Source organism: Danio rerio, chromosome 2 (genome assembly GCF_049306965.1).
Source record: "Danio rerio strain Tuebingen ecotype United States chromosome 2, GRCz12tu, whole genome shotgun sequence".
Taxonomy (NCBI): domain Eukaryota; kingdom Metazoa; phylum Chordata; class Actinopteri; order Cypriniformes; family Danionidae; genus Danio; species Danio rerio.
The window spans coordinates 57,905,749-57,923,693 of record NC_133177.1 but is presented as its reverse complement, the minus strand read 5'-3'; the positions used below and the strand labels follow the sequence as shown (position 1 = coordinate 57,923,693).

At 37.2% G+C, this 17,945-nt stretch overlaps 1 protein-coding gene and 1 long non-coding RNA gene across 4 annotated transcripts in view; one reads left to right on the top strand and one right to left on the bottom strand.

The window, feature by feature from the left end:
• Positions 1-1,430: 1,430 nt before the first annotated feature.
• The window catches only part of acss2l (acyl-CoA synthetase short chain family member 2 like), a 56,307-nt gene continuing 39,792 nt past the window's right edge, over positions 1,431-17,945 (top strand). For 2 of the 3 annotated variants that reach the window (NM_001277117.2, XM_073918347.1), the window contains 4 exon segments: positions 1,431-1,630; positions 5,210-5,405; positions 16,171-16,262; positions 16,377-16,480. In NM_001277117.2, the coding sequence (NP_001264046.2) occupies positions 1,471-1,630; positions 5,210-5,405; positions 16,171-16,262; positions 16,377-16,480 (552 nt within the window). In that variant the 5' untranslated portion in view covers positions 1,431-1,470. 3 annotated transcript variants of the gene reach the window in all.
• On the bottom strand, positions 13,377-16,571 carry LOC141379069 (uncharacterized). The gene is made up of 3 exons (XR_012395035.1): positions 16,413-16,571; positions 16,185-16,281; positions 13,377-15,824 (listed from the first exon to the last, which is right to left on the bottom strand). It is a non-coding gene; the product is annotated as an uncharacterized lncRNA (long non-coding RNA).

Sequence of the window (17,945 nt, the reverse complement as noted above, 5' to 3'; positions counted from 1 at the left end):
TGAATGAATAAATAAATAAATAAATACCCAAATATATAGATAGGCGAGTAAATAAATCCATAAATTCCTGCATAAATAAAACTACAAATAAATAAATATGCAAATAAATAAATGTATATAAAAAATCCACAATATCCTGCATGAATAAATAAGTAATAATACGGGCAGGTAAATAAACTACTTGAATGTTGGAAGAATAAGAAAATGCTTAAACGCTGGCCTTTTTTCCATGAAATCTCAGCGTAGGCATCATTTCCAGCTCTAAGAGTTGGAGAAGAACCAGTAACAATAGAGGACAGATCAGTCATGAAAATCTGGAGACAGAAACTTTTATTTTATTTTCACTAATATATATATATATATATTTTTTATCAAAATACTGTATATAAATAATAAAAAATAGAATTACTGAGTCATTTTTATTCTTATTTATAATGATAAAAATCTTTATTTTTAAGGTCTAGTGTGTACATGAGTCGTGGAAATGTGGACACTTTATATTCATTTATTGTCCAAATTAAAAATATAAAGAAATCATTTATGTTTAATCAAAATACACACATAAGTTTGAATTTATAAAACAAATGATCATACGTGAATATTTTTAAATGCCCATAAGGACTAGTGTGAGAGTGTTGTCAGTCTGTTTCCTTGTTATTAATTCAAAATATTTCTTTACTAGTAATTTATAAATAAATATGTAAATTAATTCTGACATATTTTTATATATTAAGACATCAATTGTAAATTTAAATATTCAATTTATTAATTAAATGTAATGTTAGTTTGCTAGAATTTATTATCAACTAAATTTTTATTATTTCTATTAATTATTAAAATCGTAAAAGAACAAAAATAATTAGAAAATAATTATTAATTTAATCAAAATTGATATATATATAAAAATAATTCATCTGTTTCTTTTTGTGTGCATGTGTGTGTTTTTATGTATGTGTGTATTTATATGTGTGTGTATATTTGTGTGTATATGTATGTGTGTGTGTTTGTTAATGATTATGTGTGTATATATGTGTATATTTGTGTGTTTACGTGTGTGTATCATAGACTGTAAAATATGTATGCAATGTGTATGTATGTTTGTATCGTATCTGTGTGTATATGAGTATGTACTGTATATGTGAGTGTGTCTGTATATGAGAGTGTATATATGTGAGAGTGTGTCTGTGTATATGTGTGTGTATGTATATTTATGTTAATGTATCTTTGAGTGTGTGTGTTTGTGTGTGTGTTTGTGTGCGTGTGATCATCCGTCAGGCTCGTGCGTCCCCGCCCCCTGCAGTGGGATCAGCAGCCGAGCAGCTGCTCATCCAACCAGAAAAGAGGAGTGTAGAATGCGGCGCTCTGATTGGTGGAGGCGGAGCCGAGCAGACTGAGCAGGATTAAAAACAGGGTACCACATGCTCAGACACAATAAAGAGCTTCATCCACAGACTGACATCCATCCTAAGAATGTCTCCCGTTTCAAACTCCACCAACACGGCTCTTTCAAGCCCACAGGAGCCAGAGGAGAAGATTTACCATCCACCCGACTGTATTTTCACTGACGCGCACGTGCCTGACTTTGACGCATATCTGGCTTTATATAAAAAGTCCATTGAAGAGCCTGAAGGTACGTCTGATAGTACTGAAGACAAACAGTTACGCAATACCCATTATATGCAATGTAGTCATGTTACTATTATATAGTAAAACAGGATGCTTTAAAAGTATAAGTCATGGTGCTGTATATCTTTATTGGTCACACTTTACAATAAGGTCTCATTAGTGAATGTATTTACTAACATGGACATTTACTGTACATTTATTAAAATTGAATTCCTTTGTTAAAGTTAGTTAATTAAAATAAAGTAATTCATTGTTAGTTCTTGTTAACCCAGTGCATTATGTTAATTCGGATGTTAATAATTTACATTTACATTTAGTCATTTAGCAGACGCTTTTATCCAAAGCGACTTACAAATGAGGACAAGGAAGCAATTTACTCACTAGAACTATACTATAAGAGCAACAATGCATAAATGCTGTAGGCAAGTTTCAGGTCTGTAAAGTCTAAGAAGGAAAGTATTAGTAAATTTTATTTTTTATTTGTTTTGGGTACAGTTAGTGTGATATCCAGAGAGGCAATTGCAGATTAGGAAGTGAAGTGGAGATTAAATAGTTGAGTTTTTAGTCGTTTCATGAAGACAGCGAGTGACTCTGCCGTTCTGATGCAGTTAGGGCGTTCATTCCACCAACTGGGCAGATTGAGCGTGTTCGTTCGGGAAAGTGATTTCTTCCTTCTTTGGGATGGAAACACGACGTTCATTCACAGAACGTAAGTTTCTGGAGTGCACATAGATCTGCAGAAGTGAGAGCAGATAAGAAGGAGCAAAGCCAGAAATCGCTTTGTAGGCAAACATCAGAGCTTTGAATTTGATGCGAGCAGCAACTGGCAGCCAGTGCAAACGGATGAGCAGCGGAGTGACGTGCTCTTTTAGGTTCATTAAAGACCACTCGTGCTGCTGCGTTCTGGAGCAGCTGAAGAGGCTTGATAGAGTTAGCTGGAATCCCGGCTAGCAGAGAGTTGCCATAGTCCAGTTTGGAGAGAACAAGAGCTTGAACGAGTTGAGCTACATGTTTAGATAAGAAGGGTCAGATCTTTCTGATGTTATAGAGTGCGAATCTGCACTCTATAACTGCACTCTATAACGCATAATGCATTAGTAAATGCTGAACTATGATTAATAAATGCTGTATAGTATTGTTCATTATTAGATAGAATACAGAAGAGCCTGAAGGTATGTTTTTTTATTAACTCAATGCCACAAGTGAAAGAGGTATAACATTTCACATAGTGTCTGACAGAGAAAATAAATATAAAAAAAGTAAAATTACACACCTCCTAAAAAAGAAAAAGATGAGGTTTTAGAGACAAGACTTTGTAAAGGTGCAGTCTCTAAAATTTATAAAACATTTTTTTCATTTATTAGACTGTTAGATTCCTCATGCTTTTTTAAAATAAAGCAGAGCTGGGAATCAGATCTCAATCATGTTTTCACAGACGAGGAATGGTCCAAGGCTCTGTCTCGTGTACAAACCTCTTCTATTTGTGCTCGTCATACCCTTATACAATTCTAATTATTGCATAGACTATATTGGACTAAGGCAAAAATATCTAAAATTAACACTGGTTTTGATCCAATTTGTGATTGGTGTCGACAAGCTCCAACCACTCTTCGTCATACTTTCTGGCTTTGTCCAGCGCTAAGCACTTTTTGGGCATCAATTTTTAAATCAATTTCTGAATGCTTTCTTTTAGATATTAAGCCATGCCCCCTAGTAGCATTGTTTGGACTTAACCCTACAAATGTTTCTTTGTCATCTACGCAATCAAATGCACTTGCCTTTTGTTTAATAATTGCTAAAAGGCTCATTACACTAAACTGGAAAAATCCTTCCCCACCCAGTTACATACATTGGATGCATGATCTGATGCAGTCTATGCAAATAGGAAAGATTAGATATACAGTTTGCGGTAATACTGAAAAATTTGACACTGTCTGGCAACCCTTCCTCTTACACTTTAAAAATAAAAATAATAAATAAATAAACATGTATATATGTATGTGTATGCAAGTATATAGCTGACTTATTTTCCCTGCCCCTGGCATAGTTATGAATGGAGAGTGTTTTTTTTATTTTTTATTAATTTTATTATTATTTTTTTAATATATATTATTTAATTTTCTACTGCTGTAATTATATTATATTATATTATATTATATTATATTATATTGTATTATATTATATTATATTATATTATATTATATTATATTATATTATATTATATAAATAGTGAAATATAACTGAGCTACTTATACATTCAGATAAAGTATTTTTTGCAATTTGTTTTTAATCTAGAAAAAATTTCCTTATTTTGTAAGTAAAAGACATTGCTGTGGGAAAGAAACTGGAATGGAAGACGAAACAATAAATAAATAAATAAATACCAAATTATAAAAAAGAGCGAGTAAATAAATCAATAAATTTCTGCAAAAATAAAGCTATAAATGAATAAATATGTAAATAAAAAAAATTATATAAAAAAAAATCCACAATATCCTGCATGAATAAATAAATAATAGTACGGGCAGGTAAATAAACTACTTGAATGTTGAAAGAATAAGAAAATGCTTAAACTCTGGCCACTTTTCCATGAAATCTCAGCATAGGCATCATTATGCATATCATCATGTATGCAAGTATATAGCTGACTTATTTTCCCTGCCCCTGGCATAGTTATGAATGGAGAGTGTGTTTTTTTAAATTAATTTTACTATTATTTTTTAAATATATATCATTATTTTATTTTCTACTGCTGTACCCTTTGAGTATTTGTATTTATTAATTCTCTGTACTGTTGTTGTTTTTGTTGTTGTTTTTCCTTAATGCATGAATATGTAATTATATAGTTTTATTCGGAGAGAAAGAAAGCGTGAGCAAAATTGTATTCTACCACCACATTGGAGCAGTTGATGTCTAATCATTCTGTGTATCTGATGCTGTGGCTCTCTGACTAACATATTTCAATAAAAAACAAAGTTAAACTAAAAAAAAAGTAAAATTACATTTACATGAATGAAATGTTTTCAGAGCAGTGCATGTTTTTAGTGCTTTTTGGTTTTGTGATTGTTCTAAAAGATTTACATATACTTCATTCGTCATTCAGACGTCATTTACAAAATGGGTAAAGTTTGGTTTACATCGAGCCCACTTTTTCTTATGTATATGATCTTTTCCTAACAGAATAAACAACTGAAAATGATATTGTCCTTTACAGTTCAAGTTCTCATTATCAAAATAAAACATTAACAAAACACCCCATACAAATGTTGGTGTGGGTTTCCTCTGGGTGCCCCGGGTTTCCCCCACAGTCCAAAACACATGCGCTATAGGTGAATTGATTAAGCTAAATTGGCCGTAGTGTATGAGTGTGTATGGGTGTTTCCCAGTACTGGGTTACAGCTGGAAGGGCATCCGCTGTGTCAAACATGTGCCGGATAAATTGGCGGTTCATTCCGCTGTGGCGATCCCTGAGGAATAAAGGGACTACGCTGAAGGAAAAAAACATTTGTGCATGCATAGAAGTGGGATGAGCCGTTTTTACATGCACAGTGCAGTAAAGGTGTTGATTTACCATGCTTTGCAGAGTTCTGGGGTGATGTTGCTCAGGAGTTTTTCTGGAAGAAGCCTCCGTCGGGACAGATGTTGCAGTATAACTTCGACGTCACCAAGGGGAGTGTTTTCATCAAGTTCATGGACGGAGCAAAAACCAACATTTGCTACAACGTCCTCGACCGGAATGTGCACGAGAGAAACCTAGGAGACAAAGTGGCTTATTACTGGTAATCGAACACGTTTGTACTAAGATAATAATAATGTATTTTTGGACATCACTTCTATTATGTAATGCATGCTTGATCTAATTTGATAGTAGATGCACTTCAGACAAGAAGGTTGCTGGTTTGAGTCCCGGCTGGGCCAGTTGGCATTTCTGTGTGGAGTTTGCATGTTCTCCCCTTGTTGGTGTGGGTTTCCTCTGCGTGCTCTGGTTTCTCCCACAGTTCAAACACATGTGCTATGGGGGAATTGATGAACTAAATTGGCCGTAGTGTATGAGTGTGTGTGAATGCGAGAGTGTATGGGTGTTTCCCAGAACTGGATGGGAGCTAAAAAAGGCATCCACAGCATAAAACATATGCTGTTATAGTTGGCAGTTCAATACGCTGTGGCAACCTCTGATGAATAAAGGGACTAAGCCGAAGGAAAATGAATGAATGAATGAACATATACATGATTTAGATAATTACATTCATTCTTTTTCTTGTCGGCTTAGTCCCTTTATTTATCAGGGATCGCCAAAGTGGATTGAACCGCCAACTTATCCAGCATATGTTTTACGCCGCAGATGCAACCCATCAATAGAAAACACCCATTCACACTCAGTCACACACATTACACGACGGCTAGATTAGCTTACCCTATAGCGCATGTCTTTGGACTGTGGGGGAAACCAGAGCACCCGGAGAAAACCCTCCCCATGTTTGCATGGGGAGAACATGCAAACTCCACACAGAAAATGCCAACTGACTCAGCCGAGGGTTGAACCAGTGACCTTCTTGCTCTGAGGCGATCGTGCTACCCACTGCGCCACCATGTTCATTTAATACCATAAATGTCAATCAATCTAACACCAGCACTTTACATAATTACATATACATTTAACCTCAGCTTGTGCTTTTAGTTTGTTTTTTTTGTGTTTATTGTTAAACCCTTTTAGCGTATATACTTTGTCTTTGTTAAAAAGCAAATAAAAAACTACCAATAAAAGAAAATCACTGAGAAATGTATAGCAAACTTCATTAATTACTAAATGTTACATTTAAAACTAAATTAATTACAAATTAATGTCAAGAAACTCTAAAATTTAAGATTTAAATAGCGTTTTTGTGATACATAAAATGTAATTTTGATTGATTGATTTATTTTATCCATTTATTTAACTTCAGAGTGGCTGTTTGTGTAAAAGTCAAAGCCAATGAACCATTTTTGGGGCCTCAATAACATAATTAATAATAAAATATTTTTTTAATTCACTCAAAATATATTTAGACTGTTGTGATTTTGAAGGAGAGACAAACCAGGAGAAATTTTGGATCTCTTCAAAGCAGAATCATTCATTCATTTTCTTGTCTGCTTAGTCCCTTTATTAATCTGGGGTTGCCACAGCGGAATGAACCGCCAACTTATCCAGCAAGTTTTTACGCAGCGGATGCCCTTCCAGCCGCAACCCATCTCTGGGGAAAGCAGAATCCTTTAATAAAAACTTGTTCATCGAAAAATCTCAACTACTGCAGCTGGCAGTGCACTCCGTTAAATACACAGCTTAGTGGGCAGAGCTTATTAGTAGAAACAGAAACTGTCATTACAGGTTTAGTAGAAAAATCTTGTTTTCCGGGCCTTGCCTGAAAGTATCACCCGGCCATTTGTTAGACAAAAGACACAGCCGTGCCTGGAACTGACAATATGCATTACTTTAGAGACATGATACTGTATTTCACACATAGACAGTCAGACCTGATGTGCCTAGAACTTATCATTTGCATTGCTATACTGTCTCTTACACATAGGCAGTCAAACCTGATCCATCAGAATGCATCTTACAATGTAAAAAAACATTCATTCATTCGTTTTCAACTGCTTTTCCGGGGCTGGGTCGCGGGGGCAGCAGTCTGTCCACAAAAATACCTCTCTTGCTTTCTTTGCCATCGCGTTCATTGTTCAACCGGCGTTTGTTGACTAACAATAACCAAATGCTGAGCGAGACACATGCTTCCTGTTCATACTCGAACGCGCATGCCCAGAGTGCGCGAATGGTCACGTGATATACATTTTTGGTGGCGTAGTGTGGACGGAGATATGTTCAGAAGCGCTGGGTGAAACGCTAGTGTGGATCGTTTTTGATCTAAAACGCCGTTTTAAAACTAAAACGCACTAGTGTAAACGAGGCCTGAGATGGAGCAGCAGCGTTTCAGAATGAAAACGGGCTCTCCAGTGTTTCCAAAACGCGTGTTTTTGGCGCTCGAAAACTCCGGCATAGTGTGGACGGATGGCGTAACCGTAGAAAAACGTATGCGTTTTCAAACTAAAATGCATTAGTGTAAACGGGGTCTTAGGCAAGAACCCCAGACTTTCCTCTCCCCAGACACTTCCTCCAGCTCCTCTGGGGCGGGGTCCCAAGGTGTTCCCATGCCAGCCGAGAGACAGTCCCTCCAGCGTGTCCTGGGTCTTCCCCGAGGCCTCCTCCCAATGGGACATGCCTGGAAGTAACACCTCCCTAGGAAGGCATCCAGGAGGCATCCAAAACAGATGCCCAAGCCACCTCAGCTGACTTCTCTTGATGTGGAGGAGCAGCGGCTCTACTCCGAGCTCTTCCCAAGTGATAGAGCTCCTCACCCTATCTATAAGGATGTCCGAGATCTTGTCCTTTCGGTCATGGCTCAAAGCTCATGACCATAGGTGAGAGTAGGAACGTAGATTGACCGGTAAATCAAGAGTTTTGCCTTTCGGCTCAGCTCCTTCTTCACCACAACGGACCGGTACATCGACTGTATTACTGCTGCCACTGCAATTAATAATAAATAAACAAATCACTCAGAAATGGATGGTAAATTCACAATTAATTACAAATGAATAGCTAGAAACTCACAGGTTTGGGCATGAAATCAGGAAGTAAGATTGAAATATTGTTTTTTGGTAAAACATACTCCAATAATGTAATTTTCATTAATTTATTTGAGTGCTGTTGAACGATTAATCGTGTTTAATCACATTAAAAATTAAAGTTACTATTTACAAAAATATATTAGTGATATTTTGGCCGTCACGGTGGTGCAGTGGGTAGCACAGTCGCCTCAAAGCAAGATGGTCACTGGGTCAGGTGGCATTTCTGTGGAGTTTGCATGTTCTCCCTGCATTTGCATGGGTTTCCTCCGGGTGCTCTATTTTCCCCCACAGTCCAAGGACATGTGGTACAGGTGAATTGGGTAGGCTAAATTGGCTATAGTGTATGTGTGAGAAAATGAATGAATGAATGAATGGCAACCAGAGGATTGGGACAGAGGACTTAATACACTTCATTGAAAATGTACACGTAGACATATATAACCGTAGGTTAACTATGCTTATATATATAATAAGTTTACCTGTTAAAAAATATTAGTTAATAGTTAATTAGTTAATGTTATTAGTAACTAGTAAACTTATGGTAACTAATTACCTTAAATGTTTGCATTTTGATTGTAATGCAGTAATGTCCACCTTTTGCAGAGCTGCTTTGGAACAATTATTGTGAAAAGCTCTTTACAAATCAGTTCAATTGAAGTTGGTTTGTATAGCGCTTTTTACAATGATTATAGTTTCAAATTAGCTTTACAAGGTGCACATTATTGCATTACAATCAAATTAAGTTAAAGTTACAATCAAATATAAGTTATTATATGTAAATGAAGTTAACCTGCAGCTTTATAGCATATAGGTGATGTCTGTATGTATTATTCTAATGACTGTTTCCAATAAAAGCACACATTTCATTTTTCAAGAGTTCACACTGGGCTGATGATTGATTATAAAGATTGCTTGGCATGCTGTCCCGGGACAGAGCCTTGAGCTCATAAGATCCTGGAGCCCAGGGCTCCTTCCCGTTTGCAAGGCGAGAGGGGAGTTTGAGCTCAGTTAGGTCTCGAGAACTCCCCTGCTGTAGTAACCAATGACTGTAAAAAATATGGACGACGCGACAGCCCTTTTTCCCATTGAACGCCTTGAGGGCAAAACGCCTGCTTGACGGGCACAAACTGTCGCAAAAGACTGCTGAAATTGGAGCCAGACATGCGCAGAAGGATTGTCTGATGGAGCCAGAGGAGGAGCCGCGAAAATGAGCAGAGTCGAGCTTCCAATCAAACGGTTTATGCAAAATCAACTACGCCCCCCGAACTTCTCAGCATGCGTTTGCTGTCATATCAACACAAATGGATGTAATAACGTTAACAAATATGAGGGTTTTATGTATTCAATCGCGCCAGCTCCAGTCCGCAGCGCATAACTTACTCGCGGCGTCACGGGCTGACTCCGGCTCGCATGCGGCAGCGCCGGCTCGCTCGGCCACTGCATCTGGCTCGATTGACTCGGACTGGAATCGGGCAGTGAGTCCAGGCATCCGGAGTAGGTCCAGCAGAGGTAAGATTAGTCAGTCTGAGCTCTAAGAGATAAGTCTCTGGCAGGCGAGAATCTAGCCGGAACTGTGTTTTGCTATCTGGGTGGCTAGGCGTGTATCAGCAAACTAATAAAGCCCGAAAAAAGCCCTGAACTTAGCGAATAAACAGTGTTCCACCAGGATCATGTATGTCAGAAACTGTAGTTTACTGCTGAACTCATTTTGTCATGGTAAAATAACACAGAAATCGAATAATAACATTTCAGTCTACTTCAGTCTCCTGCCGAAGCTCAGACGCCGCGCTTTGAGAAACTGTCAATCACAGCTGTCAATCACGATGACACGCCCAGCATTAAATTACTGCTAAAAACAAACTGTTTACAAAAATGAAGATCTGCACCTATTTCAGCACAATAACCAGTGCCTTAATCGACCAGAACTATCTTTCGGGACATTTTATTGCAAGTGTAATATTTTTTTTTATTTGGGCTCAAGTCTCCTTCATTAACACGGAGGAGGCGGGCTTTATGACTTGTACTGCAGCCAGCCCCCAGGGGGCGATCTAACGGCCGAAACCTTCACTCAAACGTAGGCTTGCGGCACACTTGGTAGTAACTAATGAACAGATAGTGATTGCGCTTAAGAGATAACTACTTACTAGGAGCATTTCAATGGTGTCGATTTGGATTAGTCAATTAACTTAAGTTGCATGTTTTTTGACGGTGGGAGGAAACCGGAGAACCCGGAAAACCCATGTGAGCATGGGGAGAACGTGTAAACTCCGCACAGAAACCATGACTGGCTTGGTAAGGACTAGAACCAGTGACGTTCTTGCTGTGAGGCAACAGTGCTAACCACTGGGCCACCATGCCACCCATCTAGGAAAGGAGGAGAAGTAGGGGTGGAAGGGGGGATTCTTCAAAACGAAGATGGCTGTTATATGGAACTGAGGGTATTTATAGTGGCCTAGGAATCGTCTGATTAGTGAATCATAAATTGAATAATGCGGAGCCGGCTGCAAGCAATCATAAGCACGTGATCCTCTCGTAATTAGTTTATAAATAAACTTCACTTAATGAAGTGTATTCAAATAAACTTGAATTGAAAAAAGAGTTAATGAATAAAGCATCAGAATAGAATAGGTTTGGATGGCGATGTAAAGCAGATCTGTGAACTGTGAGTTTACTGTACTGCTGTTATCTGACACCTCTTGTTCCAGCGGACTATTAATACTTCAGGTCACAGAGAACATGACAACAGTGATTGTTAAAGCACATCTCCAGCATACAGACAAGCAGAAATGTGTGCTTTTATTGGAAACAGTCATAGGGATGTTCCTGAGAATGAATGAAAAATTCTCGGGTGACTTATCATGTGTGATTCGTGCCATCTTATCTTAGTCGATGTCATACTCGGGTGATATGGTTCAATAACACTTTATAGTGTGGCCATTCGTGCCCATGCCATATAAGTACATTTACTCATTTATTCCTATTATATAATTTATCCAATACTGAGTTAATATTTAATATAAATATAAATATTTATAAAAACTTAAAAAAATGACATGATCCGAGTATGTAAGAATGATTCTTTTATTTATTTACTTTTCCCTTTATTTGCCATTTAGTAAATGCAGCTAATATACAGTTGAAGTCCGAATTTTTCTCCAGTTAAGATTGAATTTTTTTTATACACTCACTGGCCACTTTTTTTAGGTACACCGTACTAGCGCCAGGTTGGACCCCTTTTTGCCTTCAGAACTGCCTTAATCCTTCGTGGCATAGATTCAACAAGGTACTGGAACAATTCCTCAGAGATTTTGCTCCATATTGACATGATAGCATCACACAGTTGCTGCAGATTTGTCGGCTGCACATCCATGATCCGAATCTCCCGTTCCACCACATCCCAAAGGGGCTCTATTGGATTGAGAACTGGTGACTGTGGAGGCCATTTGAGTACAGTGAACTCATTTTCATGTTTAAGAAACCAGTCTGACATGATTTGCGCTTGACATGGCCTGTTATCCTGCCGGAAGTAGCCATCAGAAGATGGGTACACTGTGGTCATAAAGGGATGGACATGGTCTGCAACAATACTCAGGTAGGCTGTGGCGTTAACACGATGCTCAATTGGTACTAAGGGTCCCAAAGTGTGCCAAGAAAATACACCCCACACCATTACACCACCACCACCAGCCTGAACCGTTGATGCAAGGCAGGATGGATTTATGATTTAATGTTGTTGACGCCAATTTCTGACCCGACCATCTGAATGTGGCAGCAGAAATGAAGAGTCATTTCTCGCAACATTTCTCCAATCTTCTATTGTCCAGTGTTGGTGAGCCTGTGTGAATTGTAGCCTCAGTTTCCTGTTGTTAGCTGACAGGAGTGGCACCCGGTGTGGTCTTCTGCTGCTGTAGCCCATCCGCCTCAAGGTTGTATGTGTTGTGTGTTCAGAGATGCTCTTCTGCAGAGCTCGGTTGTAACGAGTGCTTATTTGAGTTGCTGTTGCTTTTCTATCAGCTGGAACCAGTCTGGCCATTCTCCTCTGACCTCCGGCATCAACAAGGCATTTGCGCCCACAGAACTGCCGCTCACTGGATATTTCCTCTTTTTCAGACCATTCTCTGTAAACCTTCGAGATGGTTTTGCGTGAAAATCCCAGTAGATCAGCAGTTTCTGAAATACTCAGACCAGCCTGTCTGTCACCAACAACCATGCCAGTTTCAAAGTCACTTAAATCCCCTTTCTTCCCCATTCTGATGCTCAGTTTAAACTGCAGCAGATCGTCTTGACCATGTCTACACGTCTAAATGCATTGAGTTGCTGCCATGTGATTGGCTGATTAGAAATTTGCGTTAACGAGCAGTTGGACAGGTGTACCTAATAAAGTGGCCGGCAAATGTATTTCCCCCTAATTTCTGTTTAATGGAAAGATTTTCAACACATTTCTAAACGTAATAGCTGAAAAAAAAATAGCAGGGGACTAATAATTTTGACCTTAAAATGACCTTTTATTCTAGCTGAAATAAAACAAATAAGACTTTCTCCAGAAGAAAAAAATATTATAGGAAAGGCAAAAAAAATCTTTACTCTGTTAAACATCATTCGGGAATAGTAATTAACAGGAGGGCTTGTAATTTTGACTTTAACTCTATGTAACCTTATTGTAAATTGTTACAAAGATGTTTGTCGGTGGCCATATATGAACATCTTGATATACGCAGAAGAACTGGTTTGCGCTGGTGAACAGAAGCGTGGCATGAGGACAGATTCCTGCATCAGCTCTTATAGTGAGGTGAGGTGGTTTTGGCAGATCGTCTCCTAACTGATGCCAGAAGCCAAAGCATTCGGGCCATGCTGAGGCCACACTTCAGTTAGACATTAACCATCAGGTGCTAATGGAGGACGCAGCAGTTCAGACCACAGAACGACTCCTAAAGTCAATGCACACTACTCAAATATATAGTATGCCTGGAGTTAAAACTAGGGGCTTTTCATTGTTCAATATAAAAATTATCTAATGAGCAACACTAGTGGTCAGCATCTCTTCATGATGGTTTTGTAGGTCATTCTGTTTTTTTGATTGTTTTTTTTTTGGACAGCTAGGTGTACTTTCATAGTAAACCAAGGCTGATGGCTTTCTTGTTGCATGTATTTTTCTTTGAATGCATTTCTTCTTGTTGCATTTCTCAGGCATTTATTTATTTGTCCATGCATTTCTTGTTGTATTTTTCAAAGCATTCATTTTTCATCGTGTGCATTTCTCGTTGCATGCATTTGCAGTCACACATCATTTTCAGTGAAATAACGAAGATACGACCATGCCAAGCACTTTCTTGGTGCATGCCTTTCTCATTGCATGCCTTTCTTCTTGTTGCATTTCTCATGGTGTGCAGTTGTCATTGCATACATTTCTTAATTGCATCAATTTCTCATTGCATGCGTTTCTTCTTCTTGCATTAATTTCACATTGTATGCATTCCTCATGGCGTGCATTTGCAGTCACATACATAATTTTTAGTGAAATAATGAAGATATGACCATGCCGAGCACTTTCTTGGCGCATGCATTTCTCATTGCATGTATTTCTAATTGCATGTATTTCTCATTGCATGTATTTCTAATTGCATGTATTTCTCATTGCATGTATTTCTAATTGCATGTATTTCTCATTGCATGTATTTCTGATTGCATGTATTTCTCAAATGCATCAATTTCTCATTGCATGCATTTTTTTTTGTTGCATTTCTCATTGCGTGAATTTGCAGTCACATGCATCCTTTTTTAGTGAAATAATGAAGATACGACCATGCTGCGCACTTTCTTGGTGCATGCGTTTCTCATTGCATGCCTTTTTTTGTTGCATTTGTCATGGCATGCACTTCTTAAATGCATCTATTTCTCATTGCATGCCTTTCTTCTTGTTGCATTTCTCATGGTGTGCAGTTGTCATTGCATACATTTCTTAATTGCATCAATTTCTCATTGCATGCGTTTCTTCTTCTTGCATTAATTTCACATTGTATGCATTCCTCATGGCGTGCATTTGCAGTCACATACATCATTTTTAGTGAAATAATGAAGATACGACCATGCCGAGCACTTTCTTGGCGCATGCATTTCTCATTGCATGTATTTCTCATTGCATTTATTTCTTATTGCATGTATTTCTCATTGCATGTATTTCTGATTGCATGTATTTCTCAAATGCATCAATTTCTCATTGCATGCATTTTTTTTGTTGCATTTCTCATTGCGTGAATTTGCAGTCACATGCATCATTTTTTAGTGAAATAATGAAGATACGACCATGCTGCGCACTTTCTTGGTGCATGCGTTTCTCATTGCATGCCTTTTTTTGTTGCATTTGTCATGGCATGCACTTCTTAAATGCATCTATTTCTTATTGCATGCATTTCTTCTTGTTGCATTTCTCATGGTGTGCAGTTGTCATTGCATACATTTCTTAATTGCATCAATTTCTCATTGCATGCGTTTCTTCTTCATGCATTAATTTCACATTGTATGCATTTCTCATGGCGTGCATTTGCAGTCACATACATCATTTTTAGTAAAATAATGAAGATACGACCATGCCGAGCACTTTCTTGGCGCATGTATTTCTCATTGCATGTATTTCTGATTGCATGTATTTCTCAAATGCATCAATTTCTCATTGCATGCATTTTTTCTTGTTGCATTTCTCATTGTATGCATTTCTCATTGCGTGAATTTGCAGTCACATGCATTATTTTCAGTGAAATAATGAAGATGCGACCATGCTGTGCACTTTCTTGGTGCATGCGTTTCTCATTGCATGCCTTTTTTTGTTGCATTTGTCATGGCATGCACTTCTTAAATGCATCTATTTCTTATTGCATGCATTTCTTCCTGTTGCATTTCTCATTGCATGCATTTTCAATCACATGCATCATTTTTAGTGAAATAATTAAAATACTATGTCGAGCACTTTCTTGGTGCATGCATTTCTGATTGCATGCCTTTCTTCTTCTTGCATTTCTGATTGCATGCATTTCTCAAATGCACCAATTTCTCATTGTATGCATTTTTCATTGCATGCATTTGCAGTCACATGCATAATTTCCTGTGAAATAATAAAGATGTGATCATGCTGAGCACTTTCCTGGTGCGTTCATCTCTCATTGTATGCATTTCCTATTGCATGCATTTCTCATTGTGTTCATGCTTCATTGTATGCATTTCTCATTGCATGCAATTACAGTCGTATCACCTTCGCCTATCTCTTCACCTTTTCAGTGAAATAATGAAGATACAAACAGTCACCCAAGCACAAGCATCACTTTTACACTTTCTTACATGTTGCGTGGACTCCCGAAGCCTTAAAGCAGCAACTTTAATTCCTTCAGAAACTGTATTGTAATGTTTAACAAGGCACGCTGCCATATATAATCTGATGAATTAACTGTCCTTTTGGCTTGTGCAATGAATCCCACTGGCCAAAAGCACAGCTGACGGACGTCCAGATCTAGCACAGGCCTCAGTGTCAAAGTACAGCGCTATTCCTGTAACAAGGAGACACGGACAGAGGGGGTCCAAAAGTCTGAGACCACGCAGAACATCAAAGTCTGATTTCAGAATGGGAGTTTTGGTGTCGCAATATTACATTGGTATCAAATTAAGAAGTATTTATTCTGTATAATTTCCAAATGATGATTTAAATAAGAGTTTTGCTGAACACGTGACTCATTTAAACATATTTTTTGGGTTTTATTAATGCATAAGATCAACAATCATGAATTTGCACATAGTAATAAGACCAGCAGAATAGACCAGCATACTGTTTTGCATAATGAAGGGCATGCATTTGTAATTTTCTAATAGTTTAATATTGATTAATGCTTCCTGCAGGGAGGGAAACTCACCTGATCATCATCTGACCATCACCTACAACCAGCTGTTGAGAAACGTGTGCCGATGTGCCAATGCTTTAAAGCTGTTGGGTAAGTCAGCCTCCTCCTCCTACAACACAAATGCATTGACTCTGAACCACTGACATCCTTATGAGAGTATTTTTATATATTTTTTAAGATTTATTGTTTGTTTCTGTGATGCAGGGGTGAAGAAGGGGGACAGAGTCGCCATTTATTTACCCATGATTCCAGAGCTGGTGTACACCATGCTGGCCTGCGCGAGAATCGGGGCTGTTCACTCTATAGTGGTGGGAAAGATTTCAGATCTGTAGTTTCTGAGAATTTGTTATGAGATGTAAACTCAGAATTCCAGGAAAAGTGCTAATTTTGAGGTGTAAACTGATGATGCAAAAGAAAAGATCATAATTGCAGGATGTAAACTCAGAATTCTGAAATGTAGACATAGAATTAAGCGAAATGTCTGAACTTAAAATTCCAAGAAAAATCATGTAATCTCAGAATTCCAAGAATAACGTCATTATTTCAAGATGTAATCTCAGAATTCCAAGATTTAACTTTAGAATTCCTAAACAAAATAGTCATAAATCCGAAATGTAACCTCAGAATTTCAAAACAATTTCAGAATTCCAAGATTTAAACTTCGAATTCCAATATGTAACTTTGGAATTCCTAAGAAAATAGTCACAATTCCAAGAAGTATCTGTATAATTCCTAGGAAAATAGTCACAATACCAAGATGTAACTTTAGAATTCTTATGTAAATATTCACAATTTCAAGAAGCAAACTCAGAATTCCAGGAAAATGTCATAATTCAAAGATGTAAACTCAGAATTCCAAGATGTAACTTTAGAATTTTTTAAGAAAATAGCCATAATTCCAAGAGGTAAACTCAGAACTCCAAGAAAATTTCATAATTCCAAGATGTAACTTTAGAAATTCTAGTAAAATAGTCACAATTCCAAGATGTAAACTCAGAATTGCAAGATGTAACTTTAGAATTCTTATGTAAATATTCACAATTTCAAGAAGCAAACTCAGAATTCCAGGAAAATGTCATAATTCAAAGATGTAAACTCAGAATTCCAAGATGTAACTTTAGAATTTTTTAAGAAAATAGCCATAATTCCAAGAGGTAAACTCAGAACTCCAAGAAAATTTCATAATTCCAAGATGTAACTTTAGAAATTCTAGTAAAATAGTCACAATTCCAAGATGTAAACTCAGAATTGCAAGATGTAACTTTAGGATTCCCAGGAAAAGGTCACAATTTCAAGATGTAAACTCAGAATTCCAAAAAAAAGTCATAATTCCAAGATGTAACTTTAAAAAATCTAGTAAAATAGTCACAATTCCAAGATGTAAACTCAGAATTGCAAGATGTAACTTTACAATTTCTTGGAAATTAATCATAATTCCAAGATGTAACTTTAGAATTCCTAGATAAAGGTCACCATTTTAAGATGTAAACTCAGAATTCCAAGGAAATGTTTTAATTCCAAGATGTAAATTGAAAATAGCAAGAAATTGTCATAATTCCTAGATGTAACTTTAGAATTCCTAGGAAAATAGTCATAATTCCAAGATATAAACTCAGAATTCCAAGAACATGTCATAATTTCAAGATGTAACTTTGTAATTCATTGGAAAATTGTAATAATTCCAAGATGTAAATTCAGTATTTCAAGAATTTAGAATTCTTAGGAAAATAATCATAATTCCAAGATGTAAACCTAGAATTTCAAGGAAATGTC